Raw genomic sequence first — 19,567 nt, 5'->3', positions numbered from 1 at the left:
TTGCTAAAAATTTCTGTCATCTGTAATGAATAAAAACTTTTTTTTTTCTTTTTTACAGCATTTCTAACTGTTGGTCAGAGGAAAGCTCACCCCTAACAAAGCTGTCAGTTTAATAAACCGAGGCACAAAATAGAACTTAAACAATGAGGAGATAAAAGAGCAAAATATTTCCCTCTTTGCATGACCTCTGGGATTTGAATTTGTATTTTTCAGACTGTCAAATAGTGTGTGACATGGTGATGACAGGCTTTACTGTAGGACCACCACTGAACTCAAATCCTTTCTTGCAAGTATAATGTGACACAATGCTAGAAAAAGAAAAAAGAGAGAGAAAACTTTGTAAGTGTGGGGTACTCCAAGGGTTAATCATCATGTCACAAACTCTCCCTATATACCCTTCCCCCATCCCAACACCCACCAGCTCCACTTTAACCATTTCTGTGCCAGGGATTTTGGACAGCGTGTACAGCACTATAGGGTTTTCTGTGCCAATTGGCATCCAAAGCACACAAAAGGTTAACTCTCCTGGAATCTCACCTGGCTGGAAGCTTAGCGAGGAGGACCTCTGGAGGGGCACCTGAGGGTGTCGACGCTCCCCCTGCCAGATGTCCTGTCGACTCAGGTGCACTGAGTCTTCGCCCAGTAGCTCATCCATTACTTGCTATAGATTAAAAAAATCAAATCAAATCAAATCAGATTAAAAAAATCAAATCAAATCAAATCAGATTAAATAAAACAAATTCAAAGTGGATGTCAGACTGACACCATTCAAAACAGCATTGGTTCAAAGTGGAAGTCATCATCCCATGTTCAAGACACACTGGTGTAATGGATAGAAATACTGATAGAATATTCCACATCATAGCTTCATACATCTGCGAAATAAGTCCTTCTAAGACTGTCTATCTCAGCCTGGAGCAATACACTGTAACTATTAAAGGTTTTAATACCCTTGCCTTCCACTGGTGGGGGAAACATAACATTTTCTCACTGCCATACTTATTTTCCACATATTTGACAGACTTTATTCAGGTCTGGGACTGTGTTTCAGTTCTTAATTTTCGCAAGTTGTTTTCATTGTGATGAAAGGACAGAAGTCATTTTGGGGCTTTTTTTATCACTTTTTTTTTCAATTCACCAACTAAAACTGAAATCAGAGAAGACATAGAGAACATCACAGACATTGATTCATGCCACTGCAAAATAATACAGAAGACTAATTTAAAACAAGACATAACAGACAACGTGGACATCAATATTTCCTAGACAAAGAAAATCAGTTTACCACTTATAGCAACTTACTGTAAGAAGACAGCTGTTGTTGTTTTTTTTTAGTTGTTGTTATTGTTGTTTTCAATCCAGTGTTGAATCTCCTACATTGATTTCCATTATATACTTCAAGTATTATCTACTTGTTGATGCACTGAATCTTAATCCTTACAATCTGACATGTACAGCCTAGCATTGTGGGACTACGCAGACTCCACAGGATTTGTTGTTGTGGTTGTTGTTTTTTTAAAGCCATAATTCTGCTGTCCATTCATCAACTCAACATTACAATGTTGATAGCCAGAGCTTCATCATGTACGGCAGAATATGGATTAGAGTTATGCAATATGTACTATTTAAATCATGACACTATCTTAATGATCTTTCCTGGTGATGAAGGCATTCTACATCAGTGGTTTAAATTAGCATACAGATACGAAATGGCAGGTTTTAGATTAAAATGCCTCTGATTGTGGATATGACAAATGAAAGTACTCTTTCAATCCTTTTACACCTTCCCAAACAATACAAATCCTCAAATAACCCCTCTTTAATACATTGGATACTTCCACAGTATCTGTATATGAAGCCAAGACTTAAAACTGACAACCCATATGCAGAGCCAGTTCTGCCCATGCAAGTGGATCAAAATACATCAGGCTATTAGTTGATAATTAGGAGCAAGCCTCTGTGAAATGATTTTATAACAAAAAACAATAAAAATTGAACAAAAACCTACATAACCACCCTCCCGGTAATTTTAGTTGAATAAGAAAGAATCAAACAAGTACTAAAATTGCCTGTGAAATGGTTGAAATAAAATAGGCTGTTAAGAATGGCAGCTGTGACGAGTTTGCATATAAAGAAGAATAAATGTTTTGAGACCCTCGGTATAAGGCAACCTCACAGAAATACCATCCAGTACAGTGTGTTTGGAGTATTAAAGATAGGCAAATAGTAGTGGTAAGAAATTTATCACTGAAGTTATAATCAGCAAAATTGGAAAGTGGCTTTAAATACAGCAGCAAAAAACAAGAATGCTAGGGCCTGTAGTTGTTGATTAAGGTATGCCATAAAAAGGTTCCATTTGAAATCCCATACTAGGGCATCTTGTAGCTTAAAGAATCCATAATGCTCAGTAATTTCGATACTCTTATAGGTACTCATTTAAGCTGGATGCAACACTGTACACGTATATAACAGGGATGCCAGTTTAGAATGAAAGAGGGCCTGAAATACATCTACATCAATCCACTTTGTACACACAGGGACCCAAACTTTGATACTACCAGGGAGGTGTCTCACCTCCCTGGTACTATCAAGGCATGAATCCAGGTTTTTGCCTGAAAACTGGCATTTTTTTATATAATTAGAACATGCTCATGTTAGTTGTATTGAGCATGATGCTCAGTCATCATAAAACTAAACAACAGATTTTAAAGTGTAGGCAATACAAAAAAAATGTACAAATTTGCACAGAAGGTCACAATAAATAACCATACTTGCACATCATGCAAAAAAATTATTTTCCCCCCAAAGTCATACTGAAGTCAAATATAAAACACAACACACACAGACAAATCGTGTAACTCACAATGCATTAAAGTGCAACCAAAAACTCATTATTTAGAAACATTAAAATAAGTTTCAAGATTTTAAGTTAAATTTCAATATCAGTTTATTAAAGAAGAAAGGTGAGGGAGTGCTCAGAGGAGGAAGAGGTAGAAAAGGAGGACCAAGAAAAGATTTCTTGTTGCTTTGTAATTGTAGAATGTGTTTCAAGATTTTTAGCTGTCCACCACACAAGTTTTATAACTATCACAGTAGCATACTCTCACAAAACTTTTTGTTTTACTACAGGAGATATTCAGATAAGAATATCCCAACTAGTTTTCAGTGTTGCTTGAATTATGGCAATGTTGAAATTACACAATGTTCACAAAAGAGAACAATGTAAGGTGTAAAAAATAAATTCAATACTGTCAATAATTTTCTTTTCTGCTATACCCATAATCAAAAGAAGGTGAGTAGGAGAGAGAAAAAAAAACCACCCAGAGGCAGTGACGAAATTCCCAAATTCATTCTACCTGACCAGATATTTAACACAACACACACCACATAATTCACAAACACCCAAATAGTAGTTGAATTTACAAATTCACAAAACTGCTGTACAATCTTAACCAGAGATTTGTCCTAGCCACCTTGACATTTGTGAACTAAATACCCTATATTCACACCAAGAGAAACAAAAGTATATTAAGAGTTCAAAGAACAAAAACAAAATCAAACAAGGAAATTGGGAATAGTAGGGATTGTTATAGGCCATCTGACATCGCAAATATTTGGTGACATTTTCACATACCTTGTTAGTTGGTATCAATAGTCGTAAAGTTTATGGCATGCATAGTGCTCATCTATGGTCTGTTTTTGAGAATTTTGTGCCAATATCATGGATTATATGATACCTGTTTTGAATTCACAGTCACACCCACATAGCTGTCTGTTACCATTATGTTCAGGATTTTTTAGTTCTAGAACTTCTATAAATGGCTAATGCTCACGTGGGCTTTGCGCGTACACTGTGTGCCTTTGTATTGCTTCAGCATGTGGATAAATAGTGTTATGACTTGGCTACAGTATATATTGCATCAGATGCATATATATAATGCTGGCATACAGTTAACATGGGAGTGCCATCTGAGTAGAAAAAGCATTTAGGATACCCATAAACCATTTGCAAACATATTAGATAAGTACGGTGGTCCTGCCAAGGAATGCTATGTCCTGAGAAGAGCGCGCAGTCGCGAGGGTCCGCTACAGATAACATCCACAAACTACACGCTACAAGTGGCATATAGACGGAGGTGGTCTACACTCATGCATACAGGACGCACTACCACAACCAAGCACAGCTGATTCTGAGAGAGAGAGAGTGAGACTTACCACAAAATGAAAAATGAGCTGAGTTTACGTGAATGGTCATGTGAGAAGTGTGAAAAGGCACAAAAGAAACTGTTAAATGAAGAATAATTCATCACGTATAACAGCCATGAATCATTCATATCGTTCTAAATCTACATTTAGAATAGTATCCCTTTCACAGAGTTGTGTTAGATGCAAAATGCACTGTCTCTTTTCAAAATTTTGGACAGAATCTTGAAACATGTCTAATTAGTTGTCATGAATATTCATTCAAATGAAGAAATGCTCAGATTGTTGCTGCACAGAAGGCCGATAACATTGTCAAAATGATGAAAACACTAAACATCTCATAAATGGTTGCAAATGCAATCAAAGAGATCAGGAGGACATGAACATTGATAACCATGAACCTGAAAACTATTGAAAAATGTGTAAGGATCTGCTGCTTACCTGTTCTTTAGGTATTCGGTCAATCTGAATCTGATTGATAGACTCTCCTTGGGCTAGCCTCTGCAGATTCTGTGCCAGGGTGTTGCTGGCCTGAGCGATCTCCACCCGTAGGTTGGTTCCCTTCTTGGTCTGGGACCGCTGGGGGCCCGGGGCCTGGAGATTCTGCAGGGAGCTGGACTTCTGCCTCTGGATGGCCAAGGACTGCCTATCCTCACTCTGCTGCTGGACCAAGGAGCGCCTGGAACTGACGTTCTTGATGTAGGACTCCACGTCTGGTTCTGAGTCTTCGGCGGCGTCATACCTGCGCCAGGCTCCCCCAGTTGTTTTGCGGACACCAGACACGCTTCCGTCTGTGGAGCCGATGGAGCTTTTCCGGGACAACGCTCCCGACCGACTCTGGGAACCTGCCGTGGGCAGCTTTGAACGTGGTTCCGCCCCCTTCATCTTCTGCTCCTGTAGGGATTGGGTGCGGGCGTGTCTGACTATTTGTGATCCCAAGCTGTGATCAGTCCTACTGGACGAATCGCCACCGTTTCTGGCAGTTGGGGTGGATGATCTGACTCGGGTGGTCCTGTCCACTGGAGTGCGACGACCCGAATCTGACATGACTCCGCTGCTGCGAGTGGAGGTTTCGCGGAGAGAACCCACTCGGCGGAAGTTCCTGGAAGAGCTGAGGTCGGACATGCTTGAACTGGGGCTAATATCACTGTGGTCTGCACCTGAGTCCTCACTGAAGCGACTCTTGCGCAACATGGTGCTGCGGGTCTGGCGAGGCTGTGATATATTTGGTGCCTTGGTGCTCTTTGGCTTTTTTGTGGACTTTGGTGCAGCAGTGTTCGTCTTTTGCGATGAGCGGCCCGTTATCCTCCCAGAAGGCAGTGAGCCTGTTAAATGAGTGTTCCGCCTGAAAGAATGCTCTGAATCACTGACAGTATCTGCATTTGCATCTTTCTCCAGAGAGGTCATTTTGTGTTTATTCGGTGTGGACAACCTGCTCCATATACCTCCCTTATTGCTGGAAGCAGTGGTGGATTTACTGCTTGTTCTTGTGGAAGCTTCAGCCTGGGTTGTACGAGGCTTCTCACCACTTCTCGGTGTCTTTTGTCTGCCATTGTTATAGTGCATTTGTTCCATGTTACTATTGTCTTCAGGGCAGGAATAATGCCTGGACTTGCTTCCTCCCCATGTGTTATTGCCTCCAACCAAACTCACATTGCTTCCCACATCCACATCAGTGTCCACATCTGCTTCAAATGATATTGCTGAAAGATCCTGGGACATGTCGTGTGACATTTCGTGCGAGTCCGACATCTCCGGAGAGGGCGTGTCATGGCGCTTTGTCCGCATGCGCTCCTCCAGATTCCGCATCAGTGTCTCAGTGTCCTTCAGCAGGACGTCAGTGTCCATGCTACCCTCCGGTTCGTATTCTCTGGGGTCTTCTTCCTGCCGATAGCCACGGGGGACGATGGGGTCGGAGCTCCCATGGAGCTGCCTGCGCGACAGCTGTCCAAACGCCTTCTGCTCCATCCTCCTGTCGGGGATCTCCTGACTGTAGGGGCGGTCCGGGTGCTGCTGGTCCTGCTGGGTCAGGTGGCTGCGGGGGCTGTGGAAGGCACTGGTGTTGGAGGCTGCGAAGCCATTCTGCCGCATGGTCTGCTCCGAGCTGCTGGAGGTGGAGGACTGGCGCGCCTGGGGTCGGTCGCTGGATGGTGTCGATGGCAAGATGCGCTTCCCACGCTGTCCCTTCTGGCTCCCCGCCTCCAGGGATTGGTTGGATGATGCCCTGGAGCCTGCTGGAGGCTTCCTGTCTATGTGATCATCTGAGCCTTTGAAGTGAAGCAAAACAAATTGAGATTTAATATCATTTCTATGTTGCCTTAGTATTACTAAGATCTAATTCCTGTTCACTGTTACATACCATCCATTACTTACGGTGACATAATTTGCACACTATGATAGCAGCAAAATATGTCTGACTGAGAAACAAAATAATCTTTCATTTTGTAGGAAATGCTCACTTTTACTGATATTCACACAAGATTGATGTTGGTCTTTCTGAAGGCCACCAAGTTGCTCTAACTGATACAAAGTTTACAAATTAGCAGAGCCCTACAGCTTTTGTTATCAAATCATTCATTCATCCGCAAACATTTATAGATATTCATTCATTCCTTCCTTCATCCTTCAATTTGTTCATGAATGAATGCATAAATTAATTAATCTATCCAAGATTATGCAATCATTACATGTTTTAAGGCCAACAGTTTCCTGGTCCATGGAAGAATTTTGTCCTCCTTCGCAAACACTGAAACAGTACCCACGAACCAAAGGTTTGCAAAATTCAACAGTTACCTGGTAGCTATTTCAGCATGGAGGGGCAAATTAAGATAAGTTCATGAATGTCATAAGTGTAATGATGGCACGAGTAAGTCTATTTGAAGGATGGAAATGCTACTACTAACATTAACACAGTTGATTCATTTCATATCACTTAAATTTTCATCACTCCCTAGCAGGTTCCTGATATCCTTTCTTCCCATCACCTCCAAAGAAGTTTCATTTGCAAGTCCTATTTTGAACAGTCTTAAGTAGTTACAATGACAGAGAAGAATTTATTAAAAAAATGATTTAAACATTTTCAAAAGATTATGTCACAAGTGGAAAAACAACAGTATAACAGCTTGTGCAAACTTAAAAGCAAATAATGCTTTAGTGTTCTCTGTATAGATCTGCTAAACAAACCGAGAGAAAAAATCCTCAAATTGTGTCAGTGTTGAGTAACTGCAAATTGAGTTTGTTTACGATACAACTGTATGTCCAAGATCTCCATTACAAGATAAAAAAAAATTATTAGTATACGACAGTGACATACAAAATGTAGATGGATGAAAAGCAAAAACTAGAAGACATTGAATATATCACACACTTACACGCATAGAAATTAAAAGCACCAGTGAAGGTCTTTCTGTAATTGACTATCCAAATATATAATCCAGAGAAAAAATGGTCACCCAGTTAGCAGTGGATACGAGTCAGGCACAGGTGTACGTACGCTCAGGTTTCTGACAATCTGCAGGCAGGCAGGCACATACCCATGTAAAGCCACCTCACCGCCAGCCAGCCGCAAATGTCCTCAAAAAGCCCTGACTCAAGAGAGGAAATCTCCCACGTCCTCTCCCCTGGCCCCAAATTATCGCGGTCTCTATCTCTGTCCCTCTCCATTTCCCCCCATCCCTTTCCCCACCGTCCCCTTTCCCCCCTCACCTCACCCCTCCCCGTACCCCCTGAAAAATTTTGGCTTCACTGCATAAGTGGTGTACCACAACGATGTCCATGTTGGAAAGGCATCAATAAACATGTTGCCAGTGTGCCGCTCCAGAGACGTGAAAACAGAGAGACAGGGAGACACAGCGAGAGAGACAACAGAGAGAGAGCAAGACACAGCCATACAGAGAGTAAGAGAGGGACACAGATCTGAGAGAGACTATGGATATCGGAATGGAAAATTCACGGCAGCATCGTCACAGGAAATCAGGCTCCTTGCCGCGGTCAGGGAACCTCCCTCTCACCAGCTTTACCCATTTCCTTCGGCTTCGCATCTCACTTAATGCCCAGCGGCATGCCGTGCCATGGCGAGTGATACCCTAGCTCCCACTTCCATACACACTGGAGAGAATCTCGAGGTTCACAAGGCCCCTTCCAACAACACACTATACATTCCCTTTTAAACTATTAATAGCTCATCCGGAATTGAGACTACCTTTTCATTAGATCATTTAGGCAAACTTCCTCATTTATTTGTCAACAGGGAATTTTTGTGTTTTTGCTGGATCACTGCAGGCATTGAATCAGAGCTTTAAGTCATTAAGATTAATCAAGCCGAAGTGTGAAGTGAATTTGTCCTTGTAGTGTCTTTTATGATCAAGCCATTCCTAAATTTGTAGAGGACACAGTTCATGCGCTTTTTACTATACTACAACAAAGGGCACATTCTCTTTGACCATCAACATGCAGGAGGTAAAATGACACAGCAATATCCTGATAAAAATCTATTTTCTCGAGGCCAAAAATAGATAATTAGCAACAGCTGCAGGAGGCAATCACATGTACTGTTGATTTCTCGCCAGCCCCCTTCCTCTTAGCACAAGGACTTGAATGATATTAATGTTTCATCTTTGCACAACTCCATGAGACCCATACTTAGACCAGAATTTCTTCAGATTCTTTTAAAATGTGGGATAGAGCAGAACTTCAAACCTTACTTTGCCACTCCATTGTTCCACTCACATTATGATACCATCCGTCATACCAATTTTCTCTCATCTGAACTGTTCGGATACAACAAATCACCCAGCAAAAAGTTGGCATGTACTGTAAAAGTGGATATTTTCTCGCAACTAATTTTTCGCGCTTGGCCGGGTAAGAAGAGTTTCGTGTGTTTTTAATTCCGCGGAATCAAGACAAAACATACAGGAACATATGGCAAGCAAAAATATTCGCGTGCTTTTATTTTCGTGTTAGTTTCTGGTTGCACGAAATGCACGAAAACTTCCACTTTTACAGTATAACCACAAAGAATAAGACTTATGTTTGCAAAATTACCACACATAGAGTAAAATCTGGTATCATACAATAATTCTAAACAAAGTTCTGGACATCTCCTTTGAAAAAAATTGACAAGTTGAGAGGATGAAGAATATTTGGAAAATAATCACATTTTAATAGATAAAAGGTGTTTAAGGTCTGTCATACCTTTAAACAACATGAAGGAGTGCATTAATGTGCATATAGAAATAAACTAAGCCAGGAGGAATTCTGTGTTTCAATGTACTCCAGGATTCACAGAGGAAGAGTGAGTAATACACAACTATTCTACAGTGAGGCTGGATGCCAGGAAAGTAGTGTGTTTCTAGATGTTTGGCACATCTTAAAGGTCTTCTCTCTTCTATGCATGTTTCATTGTACAAACATCCCACCTTCACAAACCACAAGAGGCCTATTTCACAATGATAGCAACTTGTTTATCAAGTTGTAAAAATTGCAGGTTCTAGGTTGGTTGTTTCTTGGTTGCAGCTATAGTTTAATAATTGCAAATGCCTTTGTGAAATGGGAACCTGGAATCTGAATTGCAGAACATTGGAAGGTCGAATATCAATCAATCTAGCAGTTGATATCTGTCTTCAACATTGCCCGAAGTCTCATCTTTGTATTAAAATATATCATAAAATGCTGCATCTCTTTGCAATAAGATGTCTCTAAATACAAGTTACTTTCTTGAGATGTATTCAATTCACAAATTTGCTCACTTCCCTAATCTTACTGCACAACCACAAATTATTCAAAAATAACTTAACAGTAAACCACTGTACACAATTCATGCAGCAGTGAATAGACAAGCAGACTACTCATATTCTTGCATTGTAGCTCAAATTACCAAGCCAATAGCTTTAGTCTATAAACAATCATCATCAACCAAAACCTAAGCTTGTAATCTTCTACAATCTGACTCACAGTAATCTCGCAAGATTATGAGATCAGATTAATCTGTCAACAACAATGCCTCACTATACTGTGGAACAATGACTTCCTGGAAAACATGACAATACAATTTGGTGGATTAGTGACCAAATGCACAGTGTAGCCAGCTGAAAAGGGAGGGGGAAAACCCACCTCCCTGGGCTGGCTTAGATTCTCTGGCTTATAATGGCACGCAATTATTGTGATGACTGCATAGAAGCGTCCTGCTGCTTGCAGTACTGATATTTTTGACATTCCAACAGAATTTGGATCATTTCTGCTGGCTGTCATCATGAGAGACTGTGGTATAAGAATGAGACAAAATATTTCACCACTTTCTTTAAGACAAGGGATGTGTACTCCAATGTTCAAGTGCACAGTTTGATCATGGCATGTAGTCCCACCCATGCATATTCGTGCGTATAACTTTGCTTTTATCTCAGAGAAAAGGAGGCATTATAAACATTTCTTTATATCATACTGACATGTGATCTGGAGATAACCTTAATGATGACTTCTGCTGTACTTAAATTCACATTGCATAGTCATGTACCGTTTTGTGACCAGTAAGCTTTTTAAGAATGGTACACTGGTCATACAGTCTGGTTGGTGATAACAATTGCAATTTACTTTACAGAAGTGAGCCATCTTCATGAACTTGGCCTATTTCAGCTTGTTGAATGCACTCTGCTGAGTATTGAATCCATCATGCAACTCCATAATCAAAGACATCTGCAAATATTTTTTCAACACATCTTTAAAACCATCAGCATATAGTGCGTACATCGAGCATGCCAGTGAAAATCATGTGTAAATTCAGCCGATAACAAGACCAAGAAAATAGTCATGTAGAAGGGCACACACACAAAAAAACAACAACAACCATAGACATATATACACCCATGCATGCAGACACATTGTAAGACATATATACACAACATACAAACATACATACGTACATACATACATCACACAAATATATTCAGACACATATACATCGTATTTGGTAAGTTTGGAGTGTAGTATACAAATTGGTATCACTAAGGCTACTTTATGAGTAAAGCATTTTTTTCTAGCATGTACTCTTGAAACATGCACTATGCATTAAAAGAGAAAAATTGAACCCATTTACCTCTCTCATTCATCTTGGAGGAATGCTCATCCTCGAATTCAGCCGCGATCTGGGTGGGAGGGGCGTGCCTGTCGGGCGAGAGAACCTGCTGCCTGTCGCCGCTGGTGGAGTGAGGGGTGGAGTTGGTAGTCATGGAGGCCCACTGGTGGACCCAGTGGGGGGTGCCTGGACCCCCTTGTCTCTGCTAAAAGTAAAATTGAAAGACATTTTTTTTTTCTTTGTGAAGGGAAAAATGTACTAAAGAGACAACGTCACCAGGAGGGCATCCCCAAACGCCATCTAGACATCATGAAGCTCAATTATTTCTGCAGCTCATACTTATACCTCACTTACTCACTGTCTGTACATAGAGAATGTAAGATGATACACATTCACATATTATGCATAAACAGATGCTATCAACAAAGAGCCAACAATGCACTAGCTATCAATTAAACTTTTATGCCTATTTCATAAAATCTAAGAGCACCCAGACTAAGCAAGCAGAAGTATGCTGACCTACACAGAGATATTGATAGATGAATAAGAGAAAAAATATTTTATGCACAGTCTTGGCGCTTACAGTACCAGTATTTTTTTCATTGTGAGTCATAATATCTTGCCACAGCTGAAACATTGCAGAATTTGAATCTGATAATATTGCAAAGAGACTGGGTAAATTGATGCAAAAAAGATTACAAATAAAAATTCTGAACATGCTTTCTTGCTTGGATCCATTTTCCATTCTGGAATACACAACCAGCAAATAACTGACAAGCAAAAATTTGGGATCTATTAACTGACAGTAAAAAAAAAAACAACCTTCAGAAATAAGCATAATTTGATTGCAACCTTTCAAAAGAGGGTGCAAATGCACTCTTTGCTGTCAATCTTTGCTAGCATGATTTTCATCACAAACAATGTACAAAGTATCTGAACAAAGACAATAGAATATCTAATCTTGAAATCGCAAAATGATGAAGGCATAAATCACTTCAGTTTTCTGACTCTCCCATACTAACTTCAAGCAATACGGAAATTAATCATCCAGTGGTAACCCCTCCCCACCCCCACCATAAAAAAGGGGAGAAAAGTGGGAAAATGTCCAAAGCAAGACCGCCTGCTCCAGTTGTGGATTGGCACAGCACTGCACAAATTCTCACTTCCCAACCAAAGATCCCCCCCCCCCCCCCATATGATGCCCCCGTGCCGCCTGTGAGCCGGGTCTAGGTCATGCCATATGTGCCAAGTTCATTACAATTGTAACCCTCTAAGACGATGACTTTGCCAGAAGTTCCACCTGCCTAACATCAAGTCCTCCTCTGCACTTCCTCATTTCTCGGTATGAGGAACTTTCCCCCTTACTTGAACATTCCTAAGTGTCTGCAATAATTCAACTGTTAACTGCAGACAATACTTATGGGAAAGTGACCCTGACAGTGTTGACATTTTGCACAAAGTGAATCAGAATGAATAATCTCTACCCTAAAGTCATCCTCAACATATCTATCACCCACGCACGTTCACAAATGAATGCTTTACCCCTTTCCCCCAACGAATTGACATCATTGTCAAGCTCAGCAACTCCAAAATTTTCAATCGTTTCAAAAAAATATGAATCAATTTCAAGACTCTACACTACGCATCTTGATGATAATATCCAATGTCTCTACTAGATGAGCTTCAAAATGTTTTGCTGGATTAATTTCACCTGAAAATTACATAAATCATGACAAATAATTTGTGTGCCATGTGTATTTCTGTCCATAGGTATGTATGAGAAAGTTGTGCATATTTGATTCATTGGCACAGAAAGGGGTAACAAAGATGCACAAGCTTGACAGTCCTGTGATGTCATAGTCATGACACCAGTTCCTACCTTGCCTTCAATGTCCTCAATCTTGTCCACGGCCGTCCTGCTGCTCCCATCTCCTCTGACCCTCAGGCCCGGTCCGCTCATCCCCGGTCCGCTCATCCCGTCCTCCTTCCGTCTCCCGTTCGGCTTCCCGCTGAACACCTCCTCTTCCTCCATCTCGTCCCCGACATCTTTGTCGGTGTCGTCGTCGCTGGGCAACTTTTCCCCATCCACCGCTCCCTCCTCCTCCCCAGCGCTCCTCCCGACGCCGAAGACGTCGTCGATCTTCTCCCGCGCCTCCTGGACCTCCTTGGATTGGGAGTCACTCTCGATGGTGTAGGTGCCCGCTTCGCTCACGTTGTCCCCGCACCCCTCTCCTCCCTCGATATCCTCCTCCTCCTGGTAGTGGGGGTTTTCGTGTGTGTCCATCTCCAGGGGGCTGAGAGGGGTGGTCGGACTTGGGCTGCCCCGGGTCTGCTTGGACTTGTGGGTGGACTTAATGAACGTCCTCTGCCGCAGGTTTGTGGGAGGCAATGGCTCGGACAGACAGGCACCCTTGTTCTTGCGTTGCTGGTGCTGAAAGTTGGGGTCTGCTTTATCATTGTCACAAGTGAAAGGGCAAGACAATAAATATTCTATTAAGTCCTTTGATCTGATAAACAACTTCTGAGAAAAATATGAATGTATCCTCGGATTTCTGTAATATTAACCGTCCGTGTAATGTACAGCTACATACATATCTACAGCTACAGTAAGAATGGAGTCTGCTGTCAAAATGTAAACTGGCTTATTTAGTAGTACTATGTGTTAACCATTTGTCATCGTAGTTGACAGTGTAAAGTGCTGATGCAATCAAATATGTTCTCCCTTCAGGCATGTCAAGTACAGCATATCATACTGTCCAGCAAAATGTCTGTGATTCACACTTTAATTGAGAACTTACACTTTGTCCTATTGAAATGTCATGTTTTCAGAATAAACATGCTCATGAGTGGTTGCATTTCAATCAACAGTAGAATGCAGATATTTAGGGTCTAACCTATTTTTGTCAAGTCAATAACATATTAATCACACTTCTTAATTTCAGCACTGCAGTTAAAGACAACTATGTTTACAATATCACTTTCATCATGCTGGGGGGAGCAGCAACTGAATCACTCAGTAATGGATGAAGGTACATGTATAACTAAAGCTATTCAATTGTTGGCATTTTGACAATATTACTAACATTCATAGAGGTAGAAATTCACACACATACACACACACACACACATACACACAAACAAACAAAAGAGAGGCAGATTAAAAGACTGTACACAACAACAACAACAACAAATGCAGTTCCTTATGACTTTCAGGAATTGAAGAGCCAGATTTGGGTGTGTCTTCAGAATATCTGGGTGATGTAATCTCACGCCAAAGAAAAACTCATGGCAGACCCAAGACTGTTTGTGAGTGTCAACCACAACACCACAACTGTTCTAAACAGATATCACCTTTTGGACTGTGTCATGCCGGGATAATTCATCCCTCATTGAGAACATCCAGTTGAAAACATTCTGACAGGAACTGGGGCCCCCATTGGCACGGTTTAAAAGGATGGCAGTACAGCAAACCATACTTTGAAGGTAATGACCCTCTCTCATAACCCCTAACAGTTTCCCTATCATCAAGCCTGTACATGGCTATGCATATTAGCCCGTTGAGGACAGTTTGATTTTGCTACAACACACATTTCCCATAGACACCTGCCCGAGTATACTCGGGACTCGTCCTCAACGGGTGAAAAGAGATTACACATTTGGAAATAGATCACATTGAGATCTAATTTGTGATGTAAAAATGGAATATTAGGCATCTATAATCTACATTTATTGAAAATTGTTTCTGCCTTTCATTTTGTTTTCTTTTTAGATTTTCATAAAGAGAATAAAATATCAACTTGTCATCAAAGCAACATTTCACGTGATGCGGTACATTTCCTTCATGAATCATTCACTGAAAGTATCGGTTCAACATCTGGAAGTAAACTGCCTTCCAAAAACTGCCTTCACTTTTTTTTTCCTGAAAACACAATATTACAAACATTTGTATTATATCACTACCAAAGTTCATAAAAACTTTCAAAATGAAGAATACCTTCATGGGAATATAAAGCCGTATGTGATATCCATGTATATTTGAACAAAAAGTAACAGAGATATTCCCTTCCAAACATTTCATACTTTCAAAGTCTCTGTTCAGACATTATTTGCACAAACACTGCATCATGCTTTCTTTTATTTGCTTACAAAAGAAAGTGTGATTTTTGTGTGTTACAGAAATTTATTTTTAGGTGCTTTTTCCAATCTGAACTTAGAATTCTCATTGCAAGCCTTTCAATGTTTGAGATAGGAGATGACACATTGGATAGGGGGGATACATTCTTTCATTTATCGATAGACATGACCATGAAAGATTCCCCAATGATATTTTGGGATATATCCTGAAAATTTGGAAGAGCAGCTGTTAACAGGAAAACCCTGACATTTATTATGCTTGTCCTATCATTTCATATGCTTGCTACATATCCTAAATGTATAATCCCATGTAAATGACATTCCTTTGAACAATGCAATATGTTGTCCATGCTAGTTTCTACATGCTTTGATAATTAAACAATTTCTTTCATTCGTACTTTTGCTTGTGTTTGTTTTTTCTTATCTGTTCAGTGACAACACCAGAGTAAACTGTGCAATGAAGAAATATAAAGAGTAAGGAAGTAGACAGACATGCCAAAAGCATATATATCTTAACTCCTGATTCTAGGTCACTGTCTTTCCAAGGAGACTTCTAGCTCTTAAAGGGAAGGCAAACCCAAAGAGCAATGTGGATCGAGTGAAAGCAGCAAAATTAGTAGAACACATCAGTGAAAGTTTGAAGAAAATCTGACAATCGATGCAGAAGTTATGAATTTTTAAAGTTTTGGTGTTGGTACCTCTGGATGAGGAGACTACTAGAGGTTATGACGTATGAGTGGACAACAATATAAAGAAAATATAAAGAAAATTCCATGAAAATTTATTTTCTTATGAAAATTACAAATTCCATCAACTTGACACTGACATATGTTACGGGTAGCAATTATTCCTTCTGCTTTCTGAAAGCGGTTAGTCAAGTGCTCTTTCAAAATTCTAGAAAAGTGAATTTTCGTAATTTCCTTCATATTTTCTTTGTATTGTTGTCCACTCATACGTCATAACCTCTAGTAGTCTCCTCATCCAGCGGTTCCAACACCAAAACTTTAAAAATTCATAACTTCTGCATCGATTGTCCGATTTTCTTCAACTTTCACTGATGTGTTCTATTAATGTTGCTGCTTTCACTTAATCCACATTGCTCTTTGGTTAGTGTTCCCTTTAAAGCAAAACTCTAGTTTGGTGGGGGGGGGGGGTGGGTTGGATTAGATTGTTACCCCTGAGGGGTGTATGCTTACCATAGTAGTTGGGAGGAGGGGCGTCTGGGGTGGCCTGCTTGGGGGTGCGTCTACCCCCTCCACCTTGCCATGCTTCATTCCTGGAAGACAGTGGGGAGGCACGGGGGCTCTGTAGGAAGACACAAACAAATTGCAACTGAAAGTTTCTGAATTGAGTTCCACATTCAATGAAAGATGTGTGAATCTGCATACCTTGTATACTGAATACATGCATGGATACAATGTATGTTGCTTACACACTGTTTGCACAACAAATTAGATATTTTGCACAATCACAAATGACACTGTTTGATATTTAGTACTGATTCCCTATTTTTCTTGGGGGGGGGGGAGGGAGGAGGGGAGTGGTAATGAGGACATTCTAGAGTGGCAATAAAGCTCAGGATACTGGTATGTGTGTGTGTATGTGTGATTTGAATCCAGTAGTTCTCAATGCATTGTCAACATGCAGACTCAGTAATGTGTGTGATTATATTCACATACAGTGGATACACTCTTGTGCTCTATGTCACACCATCAGTCACATTACCGCTGGCCTTTATGCATCGTCCGTGCACATACCCAGTGAGTAATGTGTGTGATTTAGCATTCATGTACTATCATGTGCTCTATGTCATACTATCAGTCACATTACAGTATTGGTGCATCATCAATATGCTGGCCCAACACTACATTGTATGCATGAGAACAGTCATGTACACTCATGTACAGTATGTCACACCATCAGTCACATACAATGGCTCACAACATCATCACCGTGTCCTAAATACATTGTGAGACTCAGTTTGCCCAACTGACGCACACCAGCAATCTTTCTACTATAAACTTAAAGATGCTTTTTAGGCCATGACTCATGCGTGACTGCCGCTACTGTTTGTTTGTTGTTGTTTTTTATCCATCTTCTCTCTTTCTGCCCTTCTCTGGCTATACCCTTTGTACATGTTGCATGCAGAGATGACAACCTTGTGAACAGCACTGCAGCATTCTGAGAGCTAGAAAGCTGTACTTTCAGTGGAAAACAGTCTTTTTACCTCTCATACAATAGACAGACCTGTGTAGTTATACAATTTTGCAAAGACAGTATTTTCCATGAAACCTGCAGCATATCTGGCAAAAAAAAAAGTGCATAATACTGCAAAAAGTATCAGTTGGCACCTCCGTGCATACCATGTGAAGTTCAAAGTAGACCATTCCATGCTATAAACTCTTTTTTTTTTCTTTGTTCAAAGACTGTTAAACAGTGTATTACATGGTGCTATGCCTAAAACTAAATTTCACCAATGACGATGTATAGATATGAAGTCACCACTAAGAGTATCAGACATTCATCTGAGCTGAAAGTTTTTGCAAGCATATGTCCAAGATAGAAAAAAACAAAACTGGAAGATACAAATTGACAAAATTGCATAGCTGGCTATGATCCCCTCCCCCTTATGTCGATAAGAAACAAATACAACTTACAAAACTCAAGTAAAGCATCTGAATTTGGGAAATCTGAATACATAATACCAGCACAAATTACCGAAACTAAACTTCAATGCACTAGCTTGACAAAAACAAAATGGCCAATGGCAAAACAAATCAGTAGCACTTACCCTTTTGATACAAAACATCTGCATCATGACTTAAACTCGCAACATGCAATTCGTGACAAATAGCAGCAGTACCCAAGAGGCGCATGAACTTTTCACAGATTGTTATCAGAAAGGCCCCAAAAAGTATTCTCAAGTTCTCCAGCATCCATGAATGTCTCCTTCCAAGAACTAGGAGCACCAAGTTGCACTTGTTTCTCTCCCCACTTTGACTGCAAATGCCAAAATTACTCCCCTCTCATTCTTATTCTTACACAAGAGACACTCTATCCCTCCCCTTAAACTCCCCTCCCCCTCCCCCAAAATCTATCTGTCACCTTATTCTGACTTGTGAAATAGGCCAGGGTAAGATCCAGATGGGTATATAGCACGTCTTCAAATGATTTACTCGCCAGGAAGCACTTAGAACAGGTGCAGGCTTAACTTTGGGGGGAAGTTTAATTTTCAAATATGAATTGGTTGTTTTTCACCAAGTCATAACATGGCGACACACTGCGTATTGCATCAATTACTCACTTGATTAGCTTTAATTGTAAGAAGACTGCAGAGTGCTTCCATCAAACTTCACGTTATGACAAGATGTGTGCACTTTCCTTTCACCTCATATTCATCCAATCGGTGCTATTAACTGATCAGTTGACTGATGAGTCACAACACTAACTCTGATTCTATTGTGAGTTCACATGACTCGTAAATGTTATAAAAAAAATAATGTAAATACATCCCCTTAAGAGGTTTACAGGGCACCTCACATTGTGATGACAGTTGAATTCACACTTGCTTCTGAATTCACATTTCATTTCTGTTGTGAGTTTACATGACCCATAAATAAAGTGGCTGTATATCCATCTCCTTGATGGGCTACTACAGAAAGGATCAAAGGATCCTGTATGAGAAAAGCTGCGAACATACAGAAAAGGCTTGACCATGTGTGAAGGAGCAATTAGCAGTTTGCATACTAGGCAAGAAAGAATATGCAATCAGTGTCCTCTGCATACGTTTGTATCTTGTGTTGGAAGTTGCCAGCCTTTTGTGAGACAAGCCCTCTGGTATTTTCCAGTGTACAAGACATTAATGGCAAAATCACTGAATTAATGTGTGTGCATTGATGACATTTGTTTGTGGATGAAAGTTGGTGATTATTGAGGATGGTTTGATTTTCTATGTGGTGGCTAATCACACACATTTCCAAATCACATAGACTATCCAGTCAGTTACAACAAAATGTCAAGACTTTGTGATCTTGTAACCAGCTTTATACGAACAACAAGTTGGCTCCAGGTGGCCGGTACAATCACTATTTCATTGTAAATCAAATACAAACATTTAACCTTCAAAATATTAATCATAAAACGATACACTGTACTCTGTCC

General features: G+C 40.4%; 1 protein-coding gene across 1 annotated transcript in view; it reads right to left on the bottom strand.

Annotated features, from left to right (window-relative positions):
* The window catches only part of LOC139719351 (uncharacterized), a 93,852-nt gene that overhangs the window by 11,186 nt on the left and 63,099 nt on the right, over positions 1-19,567 (bottom strand). The window contains exons 10-14 of the mRNA XM_071630766.1: positions 16,603-16,711; positions 13,152-13,717; positions 11,294-11,477; positions 4,645-6,470; positions 538-661 (exon numbers count right to left, since the gene is read on the bottom strand). Coding sequence (XP_071486867.1) covers positions 538-661; positions 4,645-6,470; positions 11,294-11,477; positions 13,152-13,717; positions 16,603-16,711 — 2,809 coding nt within the window. The remainder of the gene's footprint in view (positions 1-537; positions 662-4,644; positions 6,471-11,293; positions 11,478-13,151; positions 13,718-16,602; positions 16,712-19,567) is intronic.

The sequence above is a fragment of the Diadema antillarum genome, unplaced genomic scaffold, assembly GCF_040938485.1.
Source record: "Diadema antillarum isolate AM-2024a unplaced genomic scaffold, OU_Dant_1.0 scf00000109, whole genome shotgun sequence".
NCBI classification, from domain to species: Eukaryota; Metazoa; Echinodermata; class Echinoidea; order Diadematoida; family Diadematidae; genus Diadema; species Diadema antillarum.
Note: the sequence above shows the minus strand (reverse complement) of the source record. Positions and strands in the feature narration are given on the sequence as shown.